Here is a 19990-nt window from a genome sequence, read left to right as displayed (position 1 = left end):
GAGTGTTCACTGAAGTCTTTCTGCAGAAAGAAAATACATGAGCAACTCGGGCCACAACACCTACTGCAAGTTGCTCTTACTGAATGCAGTACAACAGCCTGGAGAATGAGGAAATATCAGGGACGGCAGCTGATACAGGGAGATGGGAGAGACAGTACTACAGACGGAAGAATCACAGAGGTTCATCCTTCTGCAAGCCAGCAAGGAAATCGCTGTTAAATCAATAGTTTTTGGAGGAAAAGACAAGTGAATCATTTTTAGACCGGGCCAATTAATTTTGGTTAAAGATTTCTAACACAAGCTTTGTTCTGAATAACATCGAGGCTGGTTAAGGATTTAATTAAGGCTGCTAACAAAAGGAGTCCCCTTGTGTAAGAACACACAGTCTTACTAATGCATTGTATAACTTTAATTATCCCTCGATTTAATTTTACATTACATTATTCTATACATCCAAACATGCTTGTGTTTTTCATCCTTTCCCCACACTGTCTAGGAAACAAAAAATGTGTCAGTGAACACCCAAGTCTTTTCCAGCGCTTCTGATTTCATATTCATAAACATTTTTGGAAGCTGCATGCAATATTTAGGACTTGTTAACATTTAATTGTATCATCTACCGGGTGTTTTCACAGTCTTCCCTTTTACGATCTCAAAAATACCATTTGATGATCCTCCCGTTTTAATATAATCTAAAAATCTATAAGGTTTGGAGATGTGTAGACATACAGAAAGCTATTGTCAAGAAAAAAAGATGCTTTCCATGATTCTTTGTAAATCTAAGGCAATAATCCAGGTTTAGAGTAACAATATCAGTGTTACTGTATATTGTGTAGCATGAAAACACCTTTAGAAAAGCTACAATGGGAGGAAAACATGTACGGTTCAGGGATTGCAAGTTAGAACATCATGAAGAAGTCCTGGTTTCAAAGCCTTACAGCAACACATCACACTGACCTGTAATCTATGCAAGACTATCAAATAATCGTATTTGAGTAACATGAAGGTGCTGTTGTGTTCAAAGTCAAATACATTAGGCATCAGTTTTTCTAGTCTTGCCTCTCCAGCAGTTCAGCCGATTTATCTCCAGGATGTCTAAGGTGTTAACAACAAGTCTTCCCATGCAGGGAAGCGTCTGCGTTAGATGCGTGTGAGCAGGAATTTCCCTTTTTAAACTCATAGCCAAGAAACAAGAATGGAAATTCTTCATTGTTCTTCAGCAGCTATAAATCCCAGCATACTGACATCTGAAGGCAATATGGAAACCTGATCTTAAAGTTTTCAAGTTTTGCTCTAAATAGCTCCAAAGCATTATCTCATTGAAGTGAGAATATACAAAGACTTAAAATATGCAGGTTTATGTATCAGATCTAACAAAATGCATTCCTCCAAAGGCTAGCAACGCCCAAAATTATCATTCTGAATTTAAGCTGGGAAAATCGTGTTTTAACACACGCTCTGACGCCTATTATTCAGCACAGTAGAATCTAGAGCTGCACTTCGCAATTGATAAGAGTTCTGCTCTCTGTGCCAAGACAGCCCCAGAGCAGAATGCCACATGCCAGGTCACGGAGTAAGTCATTTCCTGACCACAGGCTGCAGGAGATGAGCTCAGGCCAGCGGCACAGCTAGTACCAGGCCTGCTCCGGAGTGCTGCTCTCCGCAGCTCCGTTATCTGGAACAGGTCCTGATCCATCAGCCCTTGAAGAGGCACACAGGGAACGCGAACAGTAATAAAATTAAATCTGAAGACAAAACTCTCACAGAAAACCACATTGCAAAAACCTTGAGTTGCCAAATATGGGTTCAGTTTAAAAAATATTTTGAATGCTGGATTTTTACAACCGAGTACCAGATGACTCCCATTATTATCGTCTTGTTGCTCAAGGATGCCTTCCATGAATCCTGCCCAGCTGACACGCGTATGGCAAGTAACGAGTGGGTAAGATAGTTATAAATTCAAGAGAGAAAAGGCTAATGGTTTTCAAGGCTGTGGCCCAGCCCTTGCCTTTGTCCTTTTCAGCTGCTGTCTAACCTAGTTTGGCCACGTGTACCTGGAGGTTTGGAACATACCCTCTGAAATTCGGAAAAAGGAGAAGAGAATCTAGCTGCTGATGTACAGTATATAGACATTATGCACAGAATTGTACGTCTATTTGTCAATTATAATTCTTCTCCAGCTACAACCCCAACATGCTCTGTCACACTACCTCATCACTAGATCTTTAAAAGAGACTGGAATTTAAATACTATGAACCGCGGATAAGCAGTTATATGATGCTACACTGTATAATGGTATGTGCTGGAAATGGAGAGGAATGCCTTAAGCAAGATATAACAAGTAAAACAGCTAGGAATAAGCTGGATTCAACATGCACAAAACATAAGAGAGCAGCACTGACTTGAATTAAGAAACCAAATATCAGCGGAAATGCACAAAGGAAAGAATTGACTTCCCTCCTTTCCCGTTTATATTCTCTGCTTTCAGATCACAATTTTCTTAAACCTATGAGTCAGATTGTTTGCAAAACAAGCTCCTTAATCATTTCACTAAAGACTAACAAAATACTCCAGCACTGACACATTTGCCCCCTACAGACTACAAGTTTCACAACTTGCTGTCCAGTCCCACTCTGTGGTCACAGTTATAAACAAGAACCATCAGTGCATGTTTCACTTCAATGCAGATTGGGTCTCTCTAGTAGAGGTTTGCTTTTTTCAGTCACAGTAATATGTGCAGTGAAATACAGCACTAAAGACTTACCAGGTAGTGACACCTTTTCCACTTTTTCATTTCTGAACAAAACGACTTTCAATTTTTGACTATTATGCCTGTAAGAGAATGTTTAATGTTTAAGGGCACACAAACACTTTAGGTGACTACAGCAAGCTTAAAACACTTTACCTCTTCAATGTTCAATATGCAACAAAAGCAAAACGTTAATTTTATTATCCTTAAGCAAAGAAAAATAGAATGAATTCTAAGATAAAATTATGGATCTCTGTAGTCAAATGTAAATTTCATTTCGTTTTTCTGAAGTACTGATTTTGGAAAAATGTTAAAGGAACAGTATTTTACTTAGGGAAAATAAGAAAAGAGATCTTTCTTAAGCATGCCAACCACAAAAGTAATAAGTTGGGGTTAATTCCATGTTGAAAACTAAAAAAGAAAAAGGTTTTAGCTGTAAAGCCTTCTTCAAGTGCTTATAATTAGGACAGCAATTGGTTAATACCGTAAATATTGCCCTACCAGTCTAAAATGTGAACTGAATTATTGTTCATTACAGAACCTTCCTACGTGACTAAATCTGAACTGTTACCCTAGTCACATTAACCTCCAGTACTGTATAATAAGCAAGTTACCAAAAGCTATAAACCAAGATGGAATGCAGCTGTGATGCTGTAATTTGAATCCAATCCTGAAAGAAATAATTAAACTACAAGAGAGCAATGCAGATGCACACAGCTCCTTTTACTGACATGTTGAAACAGGGGTTCTCATCAGGCCCAGGTTAGCTGGCTGCTACGGAGATGTGCAAGATCTGAAATTTCCATATCTGCTTTCTCCCATGCACACTGCCTTTAATTCACCCATCCCAACAAATCCCTAGACTTCCAATCTGATTCTGATTCTAGCTTGCTCCCCAGAGAGGGTGAGGTCATATGGGAGGACTGCAAATGTGCTCAGGATTAGGAATCTTCTTCGCCCCACCCAAACTGCAACATCTGGCAAGCCTCGTGACCCTGCTGATGAAAAGCAGTTGGATTCAGCGAGATCACATGTGGAATGTTGTGACTAGGACACAAGCAAACAGCTCATTCAACCCTCTGTTTGTTGTGTCATTCTAACTGCAGCAGTTGCTAATCAAGCCACATCTTTCACGTCCATCCTGAGCTCAAGACTGTTTTCCTTTATCTTGGAATTCCAGCATTTATGGCTGAAACAACAACAGGTGTTCAGACCAACACCTTCCTAAGGAGTGTGTAAAATGCATAAAAGAGTACACCTAACATGCAAAGCAGTCCCATTTAAGCCAGAATATGAGGGAAAAAAGTCAGGAAAATGGACATACAAGTATACTTACCTTTATGCAACAAGCTTCTGACTTATCAACATGAACACGGCAGGCTCTATCCTCAGAACTCTGAAGCCCTTCGGTCCCCTTGCTTCATACTGGGACAGCACCGAGGACCCACAAGCTCAAGCCGGGTTTCACAGCACGCGGCCACCTAACTGAGGTGTGCCCTACATTTCTCTATGGCACTTTAAGAAATTCAGGAAGCCCCAGGTATTTCACAGGTCTATTTTTCGGCCTAAATGAGTCAAGTTTAAAAGCGCTTGAGAAAAGGCTTTCTTTATCCTGATTAAATGTTCATTTTTTTTTCTTCAAACTGCACCATTGCTGGTAAACCGATCTTTGAAAAAACCCTATAAACCTAATTACTACTAAATTGCTTCAGACCAACAAGTTTATCCATCAAACATAAGTCTTCAATATTCCACAGGCTGATAATCAGCACGAGATGACAGTTTTTAAAAGAAACTGTTCTGCTAACCTGCAAAATCAAGGTGCACATTTAACTTTCCATTCATGTTTTTGTTGGTCTGCAATATCAATAGCACTGCTGTAAACAAGTTTTCACTGGAAAATCTTACAGATAACGTACGTACTACTGCACTGGTTGGCATTATTCAACTGTAAGGTTTATGAGGATTTTCCCTTAACGGATCCAAAACTTTACAAAAGAAGGAGCAACTTGGCTTTCATTGAGCTAAACCAGCTCGTTACTAGCTGTTCAACTGCTGCTGCTGAACGGCTTCCTCTCTACAGCATCTATTTCTTTAAAAAAACCTTAGAAACTGGCAGACACCCCGGACAGCTCTGGTAAGGTAAGTCTATTATGGATTAAATCCAAAAAGTAACATTTTTGTGCCCCAAAAATGAGAATTTAGTTTATGATTTATTGTGTTATTTTCTGCTGTTTACTTCTGGGGACAAGAGGAAAATTTGAGTATTACTGTCAACAGAACTTTTCACATTTCGTGGTAAACAAAAATAAAATAGAGGCCCCTACACCTCTGTTTCTTATTCAAAGAACTGCACATCCAAATGGCTAGGAAGGTCCCTTACTAAAAATATCAAAGTCAGACATTAAAAAATAGCTGCGTGTGCAATTCTGGTCACCGCATTCTAGAAAAGATTTATGTCAGATGAATGTAGTTGAAACTCGGGCATCTTTCATGAAACCACCAGATTAGATCCTTGGATCAATCAAATACAAATACTTGGATCAATCAACTACTAACTACCTAAACAGGGCAAAAGGTTACAAACTAGAGGCCATTCTTATGTTCCTGTTTTCTTAAAACACTTACAATACTTCCTTTCACTTCTGACCACAAGACCCCCAATGACATGTTTGTTCAGGACCAGTATTTCTATGAGGCTATTAAGTTATAGTTACAAACCACTATTTCCTGAGAGGAAGAATGTACTGCAACTGCCAAAACAGGAAAATATACAGGTACTAAATGCAGCTTACCCACTGCCTACATCCTTAATATAACCTACTACAAAAAATGTCATATTGTAAAGCTATAGTAAATAGCAAACTGGGCTCAGTATTTTGCAAAAGGACATTTCATTAGGCTGATGAAGAAGGAATTGATCATCAGGAAACTATCACCCACTGTTACCTTACAGGTCTACTATACAATAAAAGCTGTGTAAATACAACAGATATGACCTGTGTATATAGTCTCAAGATCTAATGCTATAAATAATTGCTAGTGCTGTAAATAACTGTTTTCATAACAGTTAGAATGTCAATTTCCTGGCATGCACAACAAGTCTCGCCTGTGAGAGTTGTGTCCGTAAAGCAAATCTGAGTACATTCTTTTAATAAAGGAGTGAGGTTTATAACACCTAATTAAGATTGTAAAACTTAGCAGAAAAGTTTACTTAAAATTCCAAATTACCAAGAAAACTTGCATTATATTTGAGATAATTTTCATGTTGCAAATGTAATCCTTCTCAATTTGAAAAAAAATGAGTTTTGTAGTATCTACTCTTATTTCTCACAAGGACCCCAATCTCAAAAACAGAGACACCCCCATATCATGACCGATACATGTTCGCGTGAGAGCTGTGGACATTCTGTATTGCAGCCTTCACCATTTCTTCTCCAAAACAACCAGAGCAATACCCAACTCTGCCTTGCATGCAGACAGGATTGGAGACAATATTTTTAATTAAGACTAAATGATTGAATGCACGCATCTTCCATTCCACCATTTACCACTATAGTACTTACAGGGGGTCGGATTGTTGAAACACGCGAGTCTGAACACAGACTGTCATCTTATTTTGAGCCTGTTCATTGGCTGTTCCTCGTTTCTACTAGCAACAAATCGGTTCCCTGAGCTACTACTACTGGTCAGCATCAACATCAGTCAAATTACCACATGCCATCAGAGCTAGCTTTCCCACGCTTAAATGCAGGAATTGATGATGCTTTTAAAAATGTTTCCTTCTTAAAGGTATTTTAAAATATCTCGAAGCATAAAGGAAGTGGTACAATAAACTTTAAATGAGCAGTTAATTTATATTTTGCTATTAAAAGGAAGCACCACAGGACAAGAGTTACTATGAATACAATTTAAAAAATTCAAATGCTGCCCTTATTTGATGTACATTTGGAACTTCTGAACACCAAAACAACTGTTCGTCTTTCCAGGTACTCACTGGAATCGCAGTGTCAGAATACGTGTTATAGAAGCAAGTATTTAATCTGTGTTAAAATGTCCAGTTCTTATTATAACAGCTGGTGACCCTAGACCTGAATAACCTTTCTGCATTTTTATGAAAGGCTGCGGTGCAATTTGATTTCAACTACTTAATTTCTTGAACTTTAATTATAGCAGAACATTTGTAAATGTATATGCAGAAACACATCCACATTATCTTCATATGCTTCAATTTGTCTGGTCAAGTACAGAGCACAGTAACTTTTCTCAACAAGTTATAAAACTTGTCATTATTTCTTATCCGAAATAACCTCTGTCCATATTTTTCAAATTGATTTTTTTTTTTTATACATGAATGCATTCATCTCTGTGCTTTATATGGAATTACGAGAAGTTTAGGAACTATCAGGAGTGTGACCACTAGTAATTGCTGATGGCCACAGTCTGAAACCATTCAACTTACTTCCACATCTTAAGGAGGCATATGATGAATATCGTTATGTAGTCAGTCACACTCCGATCATAATTAAAACTGGAATCATTTGGTCAGACATGCTGATGGCAGGTAAGGCCCCTGCAGACACTACTGACAATGGTGAATGAACTATGTATACCAGTGCCGATGCTCTCCCCTGCGCTTCAAGAGCAGCTTTATGATGGTAGCTGATGGTAGCAATCAGCATAAAGCTCATCGTTTTAAGGTTTATCTAGCCAAATTCAAACTAAGCAGATGTCTTAACACGCCCGTATCAGAATCATTGAATCCCTTAACCACTCAAATGTTTTTCTCTGCAATCTGATCAATGTGGATACTCAGAATAGGAAAAAAAACACTTAATTCTACAACCACTGCCACGGCACCATCATAAAACTGTGTCCAAACTAAAACGGTCAGAAAACAGAGCGCACACACACGGGTAGGCAGAGAGCCCCATCTTACTGAAAGAAGCAGCCTCAGCAGAGATGATCCACAGAGGTCTTAGCATTTTGCCATAAGCTCGGCAGACACAAACACTGATATTACATATCATCTGACCTTGAGCACCATGAACACAATCAAACAGAAAGCTGTTTCTATCAGTTTTCCCCTACAAGTACTTCTGCAGCATGACAAGAGTCCCAAGGTCAGGGCGTACTGAACTAGCAAAACATAAAACACATTGTGAAAAGCTTCTGACAGGTGGAGTCTTCTTTAAGCAAAGAACTGAAGACTCCACTGGCCTTAACATTTTCTTGCTTTTCAGCATTGAATTAAAACTTCTCAAGCACACACAGCACCCCAATTAAAAAAAAAACTGTAACACACACGTTGGAACAGTGCGCAAGAAACAGAACTGAGTAGGCACAAAAATTAAAAATCCAGCCTTTACTGAGCAAAACAGGTCTCCAGGCCTAGCGCCACACCCCAGTCCCAGCTGACCAGCTGCAAGAAATCAGACAAGATTCTCTTCTCTCCAGCCTTGTGTGCCTGAGGGGGTGGATCAGCGGCTCGCTGCTCAGGCGCAGGAAATACTGCGCTGGTGAGCCCTCTGCTCTGGCAGAGACAAGATCGGAACAACACCAGTGTAACAGATGCATGCGAGTTAGCAGATAAGAACTTCATCATTTCTGAACAAGCATCCAATTGACAGTTCAAAATAGCGCTATTTTACACTCAGCAGACGTCCTAAACTTAGAAAATCCAGTCCATTTCCGAGAGATTCCAAAAGCCTAGCAAAGTGGGATTTTAACTGTTGAATTTAAACAGGCAGTGTGATTTCTCTCTAGAATGTGACACCAACTTTATAGTGTCATAGTTTGCTGCGACGTTCACTGCTAATGAGGTGTTGTGGATCCCAATTTTCTAAAACAGAACAGACAGCTAATTAACACCTCTGTCTTTTCAATAATTGCTCCGTGTTTCTAATTTCTAGAGGCTAAACAGACTAGTTAGAGTCTCCACTAAGTACGACAGCAAAAACAAAAGTAGCTCAACTCTTTTTGAGCTCTAAGTTCATACCGTATAAACTCACTAAGCTACCCTGTGGACCAAACAGCAGAGAATGAATTTTTGGATGAATTAAAAAACAAAACCAACCGTTTTGCCACTTGACAAAATATACAACACGCCCACTTGAAATTTTTGCACAATACTCAGCCTTGCACTAATTACAATAGCTGGCTCAGATTACTTGAGGCCCGGTAGGTCAGTTAGCTTTATTTCATTGTTTGAAAAATGTTGGCCTCACTTTCCAGGTACGATACAGAAAGCAAAATTGAATTTTCTTCACAACAACTGATACCACCCCAAAGCACCGCTGCGCCCCACCATCAACGACAGAAATCTCATAAACCAGAATGATTGTTTATGGCTCTGCCACAGGAGCTGTTGCCACAGCAACCTATTTTTCCCAGCAGGCCCACGTTATCATGGCCTTTTTTTTTTAAACCTTCTCTCTAACTTGCTGGCATTGGAAGCTTTTCCAAGAGCTACTGAAAACTCGGAGGCTGCCCCGCCATTGACTCTGTTCAGCTGTGCATTCCACACATCGCTGCTCCGCACAGACTCGGACAGCAAAACAGCTCCCCTGTCCGAGCTTGTTCCCACCATCCACACGCCATATCGGTTACAGTTTAAAGGATACAGGATAAAGGCCTTTTACCCTGATAAAATATTCTGCTGCTAAACGGCGCACTTCTGAGCAAGCAGGTCTATAAAAGCTTTATTGATCATGTCTGAAAAGGGCACTCTTCTGCAGCTCTTTAAACTAAGCAGGCCGAGGCTGTGGGTTGGAGAGCTGCACACCTGTATTTCTCCCTCTTGTGTCTGGGACACATGCTTTTATAACCATTCCACCCCTCACCTTTCCAGCTTGAGAGAATACCTGGGAGATGGCACTGTGGCGAGTCAGCATTTTCTTAGAACCCTGTTTGTCTAAATATGCCAGAGTGTGGTTCAGCCTTATTAGCTTACTGCTTACTTCTTTCCTATGGTAGTGATGAAGCTGTAATCGAAACTAACATGTGTGGTGTAACTGGTGAATTGATTTTCATATTAACAAAATACTGTCTGTTGAAAGAAAACAAGACTTCTGCTGCTCGGGCAGCTTTGAGCTTTCAGCAGCCTGGGCTGAGGCTCATGAAAGCTTCTCAAAGGGATTCCTCAGTCTCCAAGGGCATCCACCTATATTCTGACGCCGAAAGTAAAATGATTTTCCTCGCTTGTACATATTACCTACATTATTTTTCCCCAGGATGTGTTTAATTCCAGAAGGTACAATTAAGTACTTACACGCTAACAAAGCGCTCTCAAAATGCAATGAGAAACACCGTCAAGCACGTCTTGAACCACTGTGGAACAGTGTCAGAGAATACGCCCAAACGTTCCTACCAGCATCAGCAAGGCTGGATTAAACGAGAACACAGAGGTGTGCGCCGAGAAACAACTGTTAAGATCTCCTGAACCTTTATGTTATTCACCAGGCATTCAAAACAGAAAGAACTGGTACTGTAATTCACAGGCTGTTCTAAACCAAAAACATAAAATAATTCAGTTCTTAAACACAAAGAAGTTAAGAAGACTGTCATACACAACAGTGCAACTAAAGGAACAGAAAGTGTCAAAAAACATCCAAATGTTTCTTCCAGTGAGAAAGTATCACCATTTTCAAGGGAGGGTTAAAATGTGGGAGCACTGATAAAGCTGCTTTCATTAATATGGACCTTTTCCCCATCAAATTCCTTTTATTAGATTTGGCATGCAAACACACGTGTGTTTTAGCTGTCGTTTGTGAGAACAGAAAGATTCCAGTCAAAAAGTTTCTTCACTGGACAAAAGCAAATATACTGGAAACACAAGGACAAAACTGTGATCAAGACTCGGCTGCACTGCTAAACTCCAATTACGATGGAAGCAATTTCAAATAAAATGAATCACTGTGCGTCATTTTCTTTATTTCGGAGCTTTTATTCCCGAGAATCTCAAAGCTCTTTACATAGAGGAGCATCCACCTGTGTGACATGAGGCAGACACTGCACCAGCAACCCCGCTAACACAGCGAAGTAGCTAGAAAAGTGAGAAAATGTTCCACAAACTGAATTAAGGAGAAAGTCGAGGCAGGCTAGACCGGGCAAGCCAGGAGTACACCAGGATGGGAAGCCTAATGCTTACAAACAGTGCCGTGACATGTCTGAAGGAGACTGGTTTAATGTATCATCCGTAGGACAGTGCCTGCTCCTGGTCCCTGGACTGGGTGCTAGATTAGAAATACCAACGCCACTTGCACACCCAAGCTGCTGTCTCTCCCCCCAGTACTGTCTAGGCCCAGTCTGGCTTCACTTCCGAGACCTCTCCAATACAGGGAGAAAACGCATCTATATCAACACTGCCTCTGACTTCCTCGCACCTTACACATCCTGCTGTTTCTCCGCGCGGGCAGGAAGGAGTGAATTTCTGAAACCGCGAAGGCGTTTAAAGGGGGCGCGTCGCATGTAGGTCCGTGTGCGTTCTGGCGTACGATCAGCAGGAGCGGGAGACGGAAAGAGCAAGGAAGGATGCTGTACGTTAGACAAAGGCAGCACAGCCCCTGTCCCCCGAGCCACACACCCACCCACCCCCTCCACCATTATTCACGGTGTCAGAAAGATCTGGGGGGCGCCACGTCCCCGGACCTTAACGCCAACAAGCCAGCGTGAACACACGCCGATCAGGAGGCACGAGACCGTGACTGAAGCCACACCACCTTCCCTCTTACTCACTTCAGGAACAAATGTTCAGAAGGGTGTGAGCATTTGCACACAGGCCTTCCAGTGCAGCGAATACAGCAGCTGCAGTACAAGCCCCTGACGCTTCACACTAACCCTGCAGAGCTCCGAAACACTGCGATTTAACTTCCATTGTGCCGGCCCAGAATAGCACACATGCTGAATGCTGATCCCACGAGCTTTGTTAAAGCTGAGGTCCAGGAGATAAGTTTACCATGTCCCATTTTACCATGGCAAACAACAAGACATTAAAAGAAGCCACCCTTTTCATCTACAACTAGTTACAATAAGCCTTAAACAGGAAAGTTCACATCGGAATAAATGCTTGTAGCTAGAAAGCACTTTTCAAAGTCTAGATCTGTGACTTGCAATTGTATGAAAAACAATGTGCCTCACAAAAACGCAGCAGCTTGAAAATCTGCATCTCGTCCTCCGAACTACACCCTGTATTATCTTAATCCTCCCCAAGCGAAACACTCCCCAGACACCAGCCCACAGGACCGGACAAAGGCAAGGCGAGGGAGCCCTGGAGGAGAGCAGGTGGACAAATTTGAATCCCAGACGCCATATACACAGCGCCAGACCAAAATAATAGGGGTCCTCACCATTTGCTGGAATGAATAATTAATGGTTTGTTTTTAGATTTAAAGATAAAAGCTTCAAAATACCCCATAACAGATTGGACTATAACAAATATACCCTGTACCTCCCCAAAACAGCATTCTCAGTGTTCTCAAAGCGCAGTCAAGTCCTTTCTGTGCAAGATGGCTTGCTTTGTCATCAACGCAGGTTCTTTTTCCAGGTGCTTGAAAATGAACATTTTGAGTCAGTACTGCAGCTGGCACAACATCAGTTTTCAATGTCCTCAGATCAAACAATGTCAGCATTTTACAGAGGGCTAGCTATCCACTCAAGGCTAAAAATAATGCAATAGGTCAGTGCTCTAAAATTAAATTAAGACCCCATGAAAGCTGAATTACTTCTGACAGCACATAACTTCTTCTGCAGATCACGCATTTTCAAAAGTGCGTACAATAGCTACAGTGTTGAAGTTTCCTATGACAGTGTGCTTGAGGACAAATCTTGCAAGAGCTAAAAGGCAGCAGATTGTCAGCATAGGCCCAAGTTTAAATGCCTAGACTGTACAAAGATACAATAGTGCAAAATGTCTGGCACTTCACTCAATTACCATCAGCTATTCCGATTTGTTTTACAGCTAAGGAGGAAAAAAGATGGAGCAGTCTGGTTTATAAATGAATCTGTCCTTGTAATCAGTAAAGAACCGCCCAGAGGTCACAGTCTCAGTTAAGATTTAGGATTCCTGAACACAGATCTGAAAAGGGCCATTAATACTGCAGGTATCAGAGGTGCTCTAGTCAGATGCTTACAGAAGGGGGAGGGGGGATTTCTGCAATGCCCAAACAAATACAGACCTCTAAGAAGAATAATATCCCCTCTTCCGTTTGAAACGGAGTTGCAATCAGAGCCACTATGAAACAGTTTAATCTACAGCTGAGCAAAGCAAAGGCTAGGACAAACCTGATTGCTCCAGGCGCAGTACAGGTTGCAGATCAAACTCCAGTTCTGGTTGATCATGCAGTCAAACACTCTGAAGTGAGCCATGCCAGGCCCGGCTGCGGCGCAGTCCGCGTCCCGGTGTCAGCTCCCCTCTCCCCGTGGCACCCCGCACCGCAAGATCAGACAGGGGGCTCCCCCACCCCCCGCCCATCTGTCACCCCAGCGGGCAGGCCGGCAGCATCTTCACGAAACTAATGAACACGGAACTCATACATTAATACATTAACCTGGGAAAATGAAGTGCAGGGGAAAAAAATCCCACAGAGGCCGTTTCTCTTCTTTCCAGCAAACCAAAACAAGATCCCACATCCAAAGCAAAGCTTCGTGCCCAGTGCTTCCGAGCAAATCAAGAGCCTACGTGAAGACCGGAGCAACCTGGAAGCTGTAGAGCTGGTGAATCACAGGGCTACTGCCATCTAGCCCAGCAAAAGCTACTGTAGCTGCATCAGCAGCAGCAGCAGAAATACCGCAGGCTGATCCTTCAGAGGGGCACTGAAACTGAACCGTATCAGGACATGCAGCACAATCGCTCCTCAGATAGGAGCTCCTCACACGCACACAGATTTAACAGCCACTGGACACCAAGCACACACTGAACACACAATTATAAGTGCTCAACTGTCCATACTGGATCGGAAAATGATCCGTATAGCTTTAGTTTACGAAAAAGGAGACGTTTAGAAGAGATACAAGGCTGTTTCTGTCTAACAGATCAGCTGGCCATTTTTAACAAGAGCTTTTTCTTTCCCTCGTTTTCTGCATTGCAAATCAACTCAGCAACTGCTATTCAGAAGACCTACAAACACTTAATCAGAGGAGCCAAAAAAACACTTTTCCGGCTATCCTTCCAGTTCTAAGATGGTACGGCTACCACCTTCAAGCTTAGCTTCGGGAATATTACTAAATGCAGTAGGTCATTCACAGCGTTAATGCAGGAACCCCAGACACAATCACAGCCACGCAACTGCTCCAAATCAAAGAGCTTTACACTCGACACACACACACTCCTCTTCCGTTTTGCTGCGTCAGGGCAAGCCTAGCCCGACAGGCACTCGGAGGTTCTCGGACCGGCGCCGAGGCTCGGACCCCGCGCAAGGCTTCTCCTCCGAGTTACCCATCACCTGTCCCACTCCATCACGTCCTCCCGACGACGAGGAGCAGCACACTTCTTACAGAACACTCGAAACCCCCCGTTTAATAGACTAACAGAGTGGAAGGCGTCCATTATTGCCCAATATCTGATAAATCACAAATGAAGCTGCTTTAATACATACACACTTTTAAATATCGAGAGGTTTCTATGAATATGCTTTCTGCTTCTTTTGGCTTATTTTATTAACAATCACAATCAACACAATCGATGCAAATTATTCTTGTCTTACTATAAATACTCTATTTAATGCGCCATTAATATACTGTATAAAAGTTGCTGAAGCATGCAAAACAACCAACACCCATTGTAAGCAACTGACCTACCCCTATAGGGCACCAATGTATTAATGAATTTTAAACCTCTGCAGGACTTATTTTTACTTTGTTTTATTATTTGTGCAGTATTCCAGGTTTTAAAAAAATTCATCGGAACAAATGCTTGATTGAGAAATGACATTCCTGCATAAAGGTTAACATTGAAAAAAAGCAGAAAAAACACTGATGAACAACCATAACAGGAAGGCTGTTGCATTAAACAGGGCACAGAAGGAAACTGGGGACCTGAAAAACATATTCAAAATGCTCAAAAACACTGACAAAGTCAACCAAGGCAGAAGTGGAAACTACATGGAGGTACATTTAACACCAAGAACAGGACACACTTTACTCCAATGGCTGTCCTGCTTTCTTTAGGAACTGCCAGATGTGCTCCTTGAATCGATTAGCTGTTAACTAAACAAGCTAGGAAAGCCAACTCGCCACTTGTCAGCTGTGACTGCTTATGTTCTTAAGGCAGAGCAAAAAAACCTGGTTGCCCAGTACTCCTTTATCCGAGGGATCTAATCACTCACCTGGATGTGCTGGAGCTCAGACACACAATAGTTCAGAGATTACAGCACAGTCACCTCTTGGAAGCCTGTATGGATTATGTTATGATAAAGGAGATAGCGAATCATGCAGGTCCGTGGGATCCAAAAATGTCCCATGTACAGCCATGTGCCTGCCCTCGGAAAAACTACAGTACAGAGCTGTCCACTTGCATATCACAACTTGAATCATTTCATTAACAAGTGGAAGAAGTTAAAAGTTTTAATTTTAGTGCCTCCTGGTCTTCTGTTTCCATTTTACCTTTTAGTGAACATTGAAGCTCTATTCGTAAAATCACTGATCCAAAAAGAACTGTAAACATTAATTAAATAAGAGGCATGATTTTAATTAGATAGAAAAACTGAGGTTCACCACACGTTGCTTCTAATATTTTGCACAAAGGTATACATGGTTCATCCATTTTCTAACCACTTGATGCGATTCATGGCTGCAGTGGAACCAGAGCCTAGCCCAGCAAGCGATGGGCACAAGGCAGGATACACCCCGGACTGGATGCCAGTCCATCACAGGGAAGACGGACACATTTTGCCCACAAGCCTCTTTTCCCACCAGCAGGTCTTTGGGTTGTGGGAAGAAATGGGAGCATCCAGAGGAAACCCTCCAGGAACAAGGGGAACACATGCAAACTCCACAAAGACCACAGCCCCAGCACTCCACGACAGCAATGCTAAACACTGTGCCCCTGTGCCACCAAGAACCATACAGTCGTGAAGATTATATTAAGCTGAATATACAGCATAATCAACACAGTAATACAACTAAGATGTATTTTTTTGGGTGTAACTAGTCACAAACCACCATTTGTGCCATGCTAAGTACGTTAAAAGAGTATCTAAAGATTTAAATTCTCAAAATAAAAATAACCAACCAGGTTCAACAGGGTTAAGATCCCAAGATTACAACCTGACAACAAATAACACACAAGATTTCCATTTACAGGTTTAGAAATCACACATTTATTACACCAGTCTAGAAACACAAGCACACCACAACAACCAATTGTAAGTTGCACACTGGGATAAGTTAGATTTTTACATTAAGTTTGCCAACACAAAGATTTGTAGCTCCTGAACTGTGACGAATTCACATCCCACCCACTTAACAAGTGTGTTTCTCCTCCTCAGGGCTATTACATCATCTCCTCAACAGCACCATCTCCTGTGGACTGTTTATTCACTCGGAAGCCAGAAGACAAACCCACAAACAATTAGTGGCCTTGTAAGGGCAGCGGTAGCACGGCTGGTAAAAACATTATGGATTAGTCAGTTCTGAAGATACTTTAATGCAGTGTGATAATAAAAACTGCAGCTGCACAGTCTAAAATTGAAATCAGAAACTGAAGGCATGGTGTTTTTTGGTTCCATTCCCTGCCACTGCGTGAACCGGCACAGAACTTGTTCATTACGATGGTCTGAACTCAAGTCCACTAAATGTCACAATCTTACAGACCTGCGGGAGTCGGAAATCTTGGTACTTCGTACTGTGAAATGCAGGTGTGTAACCTAGGTGCCTTTTTGAAACCGCTACACTATTGAAAACAAAAGCGCTATTTAACAGAATTTAGGCACAACTAGCATTCTCATGCATCTTAATCCGAATAGCTGCTTTTAAACACCTCCCCTTGCAGAAATATAGTAAGTGTTTACAAGTGTGTGTTTGACACAGGCATATCTGCATTTCCACAACCTTCTAACGACACTAGGAGAAATTACCAAGGACAACATCAGCTTCCAGACCTGGTTATGCCTGTCAACACTATTTGCCCTGCTGTGCATCGGTCATTAATTTGACTCTGAAAGTGTTACTAAAACTATAAACCAAAGAGGCAAGGTGGAACTCGTAAATGAACTTATAAATTCAAAGGGAGGGTGAACGGAGCTAACCCTCCTAAACGTTGTGGTCGAATCAAGCTGGATGAAAACCAAGAGGATTGGGAAGAGCTGTGTTTGGACTATTTATAGAAACAAACAAATGTGGTGTGGCAACCCAGTGCGGAATGCATTCCCCAAGCCGGAGTTCAGCCACTTCTTTCATCACACTACAGCGCACACAGTAAAAATCAATGCTGGTTATAGACTAGTACTCATTCACAGGGCTGCAATCTCTCATCACCCAGATCAATGGATTTCCAGCATTATACAGGCAACAGCTGACGCAGGAAAAGTGCACTGCGAAAACCAGCAGGTCACACAAAGTGTGAAGTCTAGGATAGCCTTAAATACAGCTATAGTTTATACAAAGTTGATTCAGATGTTGCGATGGCTGTTACTGGCACATGTGCCTTTTAAAACTTAACATTAATATTAAAGTACCCATAATACCTGGTTTATAAAGATAGCACAACAGACTAAGTTACTTTCAATAAAAGCTGGTCACTTTTAAAAGAAAGGGTTAAAGGTTTAATTTGCTGCACTGCTTAAAACAAGTTGAAGACTCCAGTCCATCCCACCTGTTGTCCTGTAACCACACACCTGTGGTCGCTGTCGCATCAAAAGCGAAGAAGAGTCATCCTGTACGTTCAGCTGCCGCCATGTCTCACTGAGGAGTAGTGCATCATGGGAGACGTGCAGTATCATGCAGTATAAACCACAACACACTCGTGCGATCCACTGCAAATCCACTCAGTTTGTTAAGAATTTAATCCAGGCTGCTCAATCACCCTAGATATCAGTGGTACGAGACCAGCAAAAAAGGGGAAATCATTCTGCAGCAGACAGCTTTTTTTGTATTTTATGAATTATTGGATACTTCTAAGTTACCCTGGAAACGATCACCAAACATAAACGATAGGTACATCACTGTAACTCTTCAAAAAAAGACTTTTTTGGCTTGGTATCGGCCAAAGCTCAAAAGTTCTCAATTGAAATGAATTACATATTATACCTAGAAGCGGTAACGACCACTGGAAGAGTCTGGCTCTTCGGAATGTGAAACAGGACAGCTCCACAGAGTGTGGGAATGTTAATGAAAGACTTCGAGGAGCTCTCTAATTCACAGAAAACTACCTACAAGAGTTCTACAGGCTACTGACAAGTATCAAAACAAGGAATAGACCAAGCTCTACAAACTGCTGTCAGTGCGAGGACAGCATACTTCTGATTTCCCTTTTCTGAGGTTAAAAACATAGAAGTGGCACCATATAAGAAGCCTGACTGCGAATGCAATCACTAGCAGAAGGTATGAACTAACCCCATTAAAAAAAAAGAAAATTTGATTCAATACAAAACCCAGCAGTGGTTACACGAACAGGAAATACAGTTTCCAGCACAGACCACAGGACCCACATAATCAGATTTTACTTTATCCTGTAGTGTTCATGTACAAGCAAACAAACCACATACCGTACCATCATTCCAGAACATAGACCACGATCGATACCTCCAGGACTCGAGGTACTAAACGTGTTTTTCACAGTTACAAAAAGAGATGCAGAGGTACGATGGCACGGATTTGTTCAGTTATGATTTTCACGCCTACATATTTTTCATTCTTTTCACATCACACTCAGCCCACATGTTAATAAGCCATCTTCAACAGCACCTGCGAATCCAAAGCAGCGCCTCAGCAAGCACACTCAAGTCTTCAGGATGAGGAAGAAACAACAAGCCGGCCGTGTCACGGGAAAGAGTCCAAACCCATCCCATTGGGTCTGGATGAAACAGGCAGGATAATAGCCTTCCATGGCATACGGGCAATCCTCTTTTTTTTGGCTGAACAAACTACACCGGAGGCTGAAGGCAATCTTCGATGTGCTTCATGCTACAACACATCAGAGCAACGCTTCTCAAGCACGATGCCCTCAGAACATGTAATGTATCCGTCAGGATCAGCGTGTGATAATTCATGCCGCATTACCCGCTGCATCTCCCCCGTTCATCTCAAAAGGGAACAGGCATCCAAGCAGAAATAATTCAAACTGAGCCGCTATGAAATCCCTGCATATTTTCCACCATGTAGCCTCTTTCCTGTATCCTAGACGTCTCAGATGGTACTCTACTTATCACAGTGAATATACTCCTGCTAAAGAGATAACATTCTTCTGGACAGATTCAACAAAGAAAGGAAAACTGAAAGAGCACTGTGAATTAGATAAGGCTAACAATGCGCAGCAAGGCAGCTTATTTCTATAAATAGGTGACCTTCAGTCCCACAGAAATCAAGGAGAAGTAACATACAACCTGGTTCTCACAACAGCAGCTAAACAGCTTGAGAAGCCAGAAGCTGAAAAGTATAATTGGGTCAATCATTGGAAATCCCCATCACATTTAACAAGCTGTGGGAAACACCACCATGCTACAGCACTATTTTACTACTATTAACCTATGAAAATCCTCACAGGAAAGTAAGGGCAGGTTTTTGTTTTCAGACCCCATTTATCTCTTGTAACCATTTACATCGATGCAGGCTGAGCACATTCACATAAGATCAGATCACTTTATTGGCCATATACAATGTCTTGCCTTAGGATTTTTTTTTTCGCATACCCCAGCTTGCTCTCCATAAGAGACACACAGACAGGGAGAGAAGCTTGTGGTCAGAGCACAGGGTCAGCCATTGTACAGCACCCCTGGAGCAGTTGGGGTGAAGGGCCTTGCTCAGGGGCCCAACGGAGTAGGATTCCTCTGCCAGTCACGGATTTGAACCGGCAACCTTCCAGCCACATGCACAGATTCTTACACACAGCTCAGTCAAGATCTCTCCCTTTGTGAAATTCAAAGGCAATGCTCCTAATAAACATCATGTTCAGGGTAAATCAATTTCCACAAAGACTGGTTCCCATACACAGTACATACAGGCTTTTGATTATTTTTTTTTACACATAAATTTCACTGAAAAAGAGGAACTCAATCTGAACAAATATTTTGACTGCAGTAAAGACAA

The 19990-nt window shown here is 41.8% G+C and overlaps 1 protein-coding gene across 2 annotated transcripts in view; it reads right to left on the bottom strand.

Annotated features, from left to right (window-relative positions):
• The window catches only part of LOC102685199 (rho GTPase-activating protein 21), a 106339-nt gene that overhangs the window by 79843 nt on the left and 6506 nt on the right, over window positions 1-19990 (bottom strand). The window contains exon 1 of one of the 2 annotated variants that reach the window (XM_015353456.2): window positions 13031-13129. The exons of the other annotated variant lie outside the window; for it this stretch is intronic. Within the exon in view, the coding sequence (XP_015208942.2) occupies window positions 13031-13114 (84 nt within the window). The 5' untranslated portion in view covers window positions 13115-13129. Of the gene's footprint in view, window positions 1-13030; window positions 13130-19990 lie in introns of those variants that run through there. 2 annotated transcript variants of the gene reach the window in all.

The sequence above is a fragment of the Lepisosteus oculatus genome, chromosome 6, assembly GCF_040954835.1.
Source record: "Lepisosteus oculatus isolate fLepOcu1 chromosome 6, fLepOcu1.hap2, whole genome shotgun sequence".
NCBI classification, from domain to species: domain Eukaryota; kingdom Metazoa; phylum Chordata; class Actinopteri; order Semionotiformes; family Lepisosteidae; genus Lepisosteus; species Lepisosteus oculatus.
The sequence above is the reverse complement of the archived record's forward strand: the minus strand, read 5'-3'. Positions and strand labels throughout refer to the sequence as shown.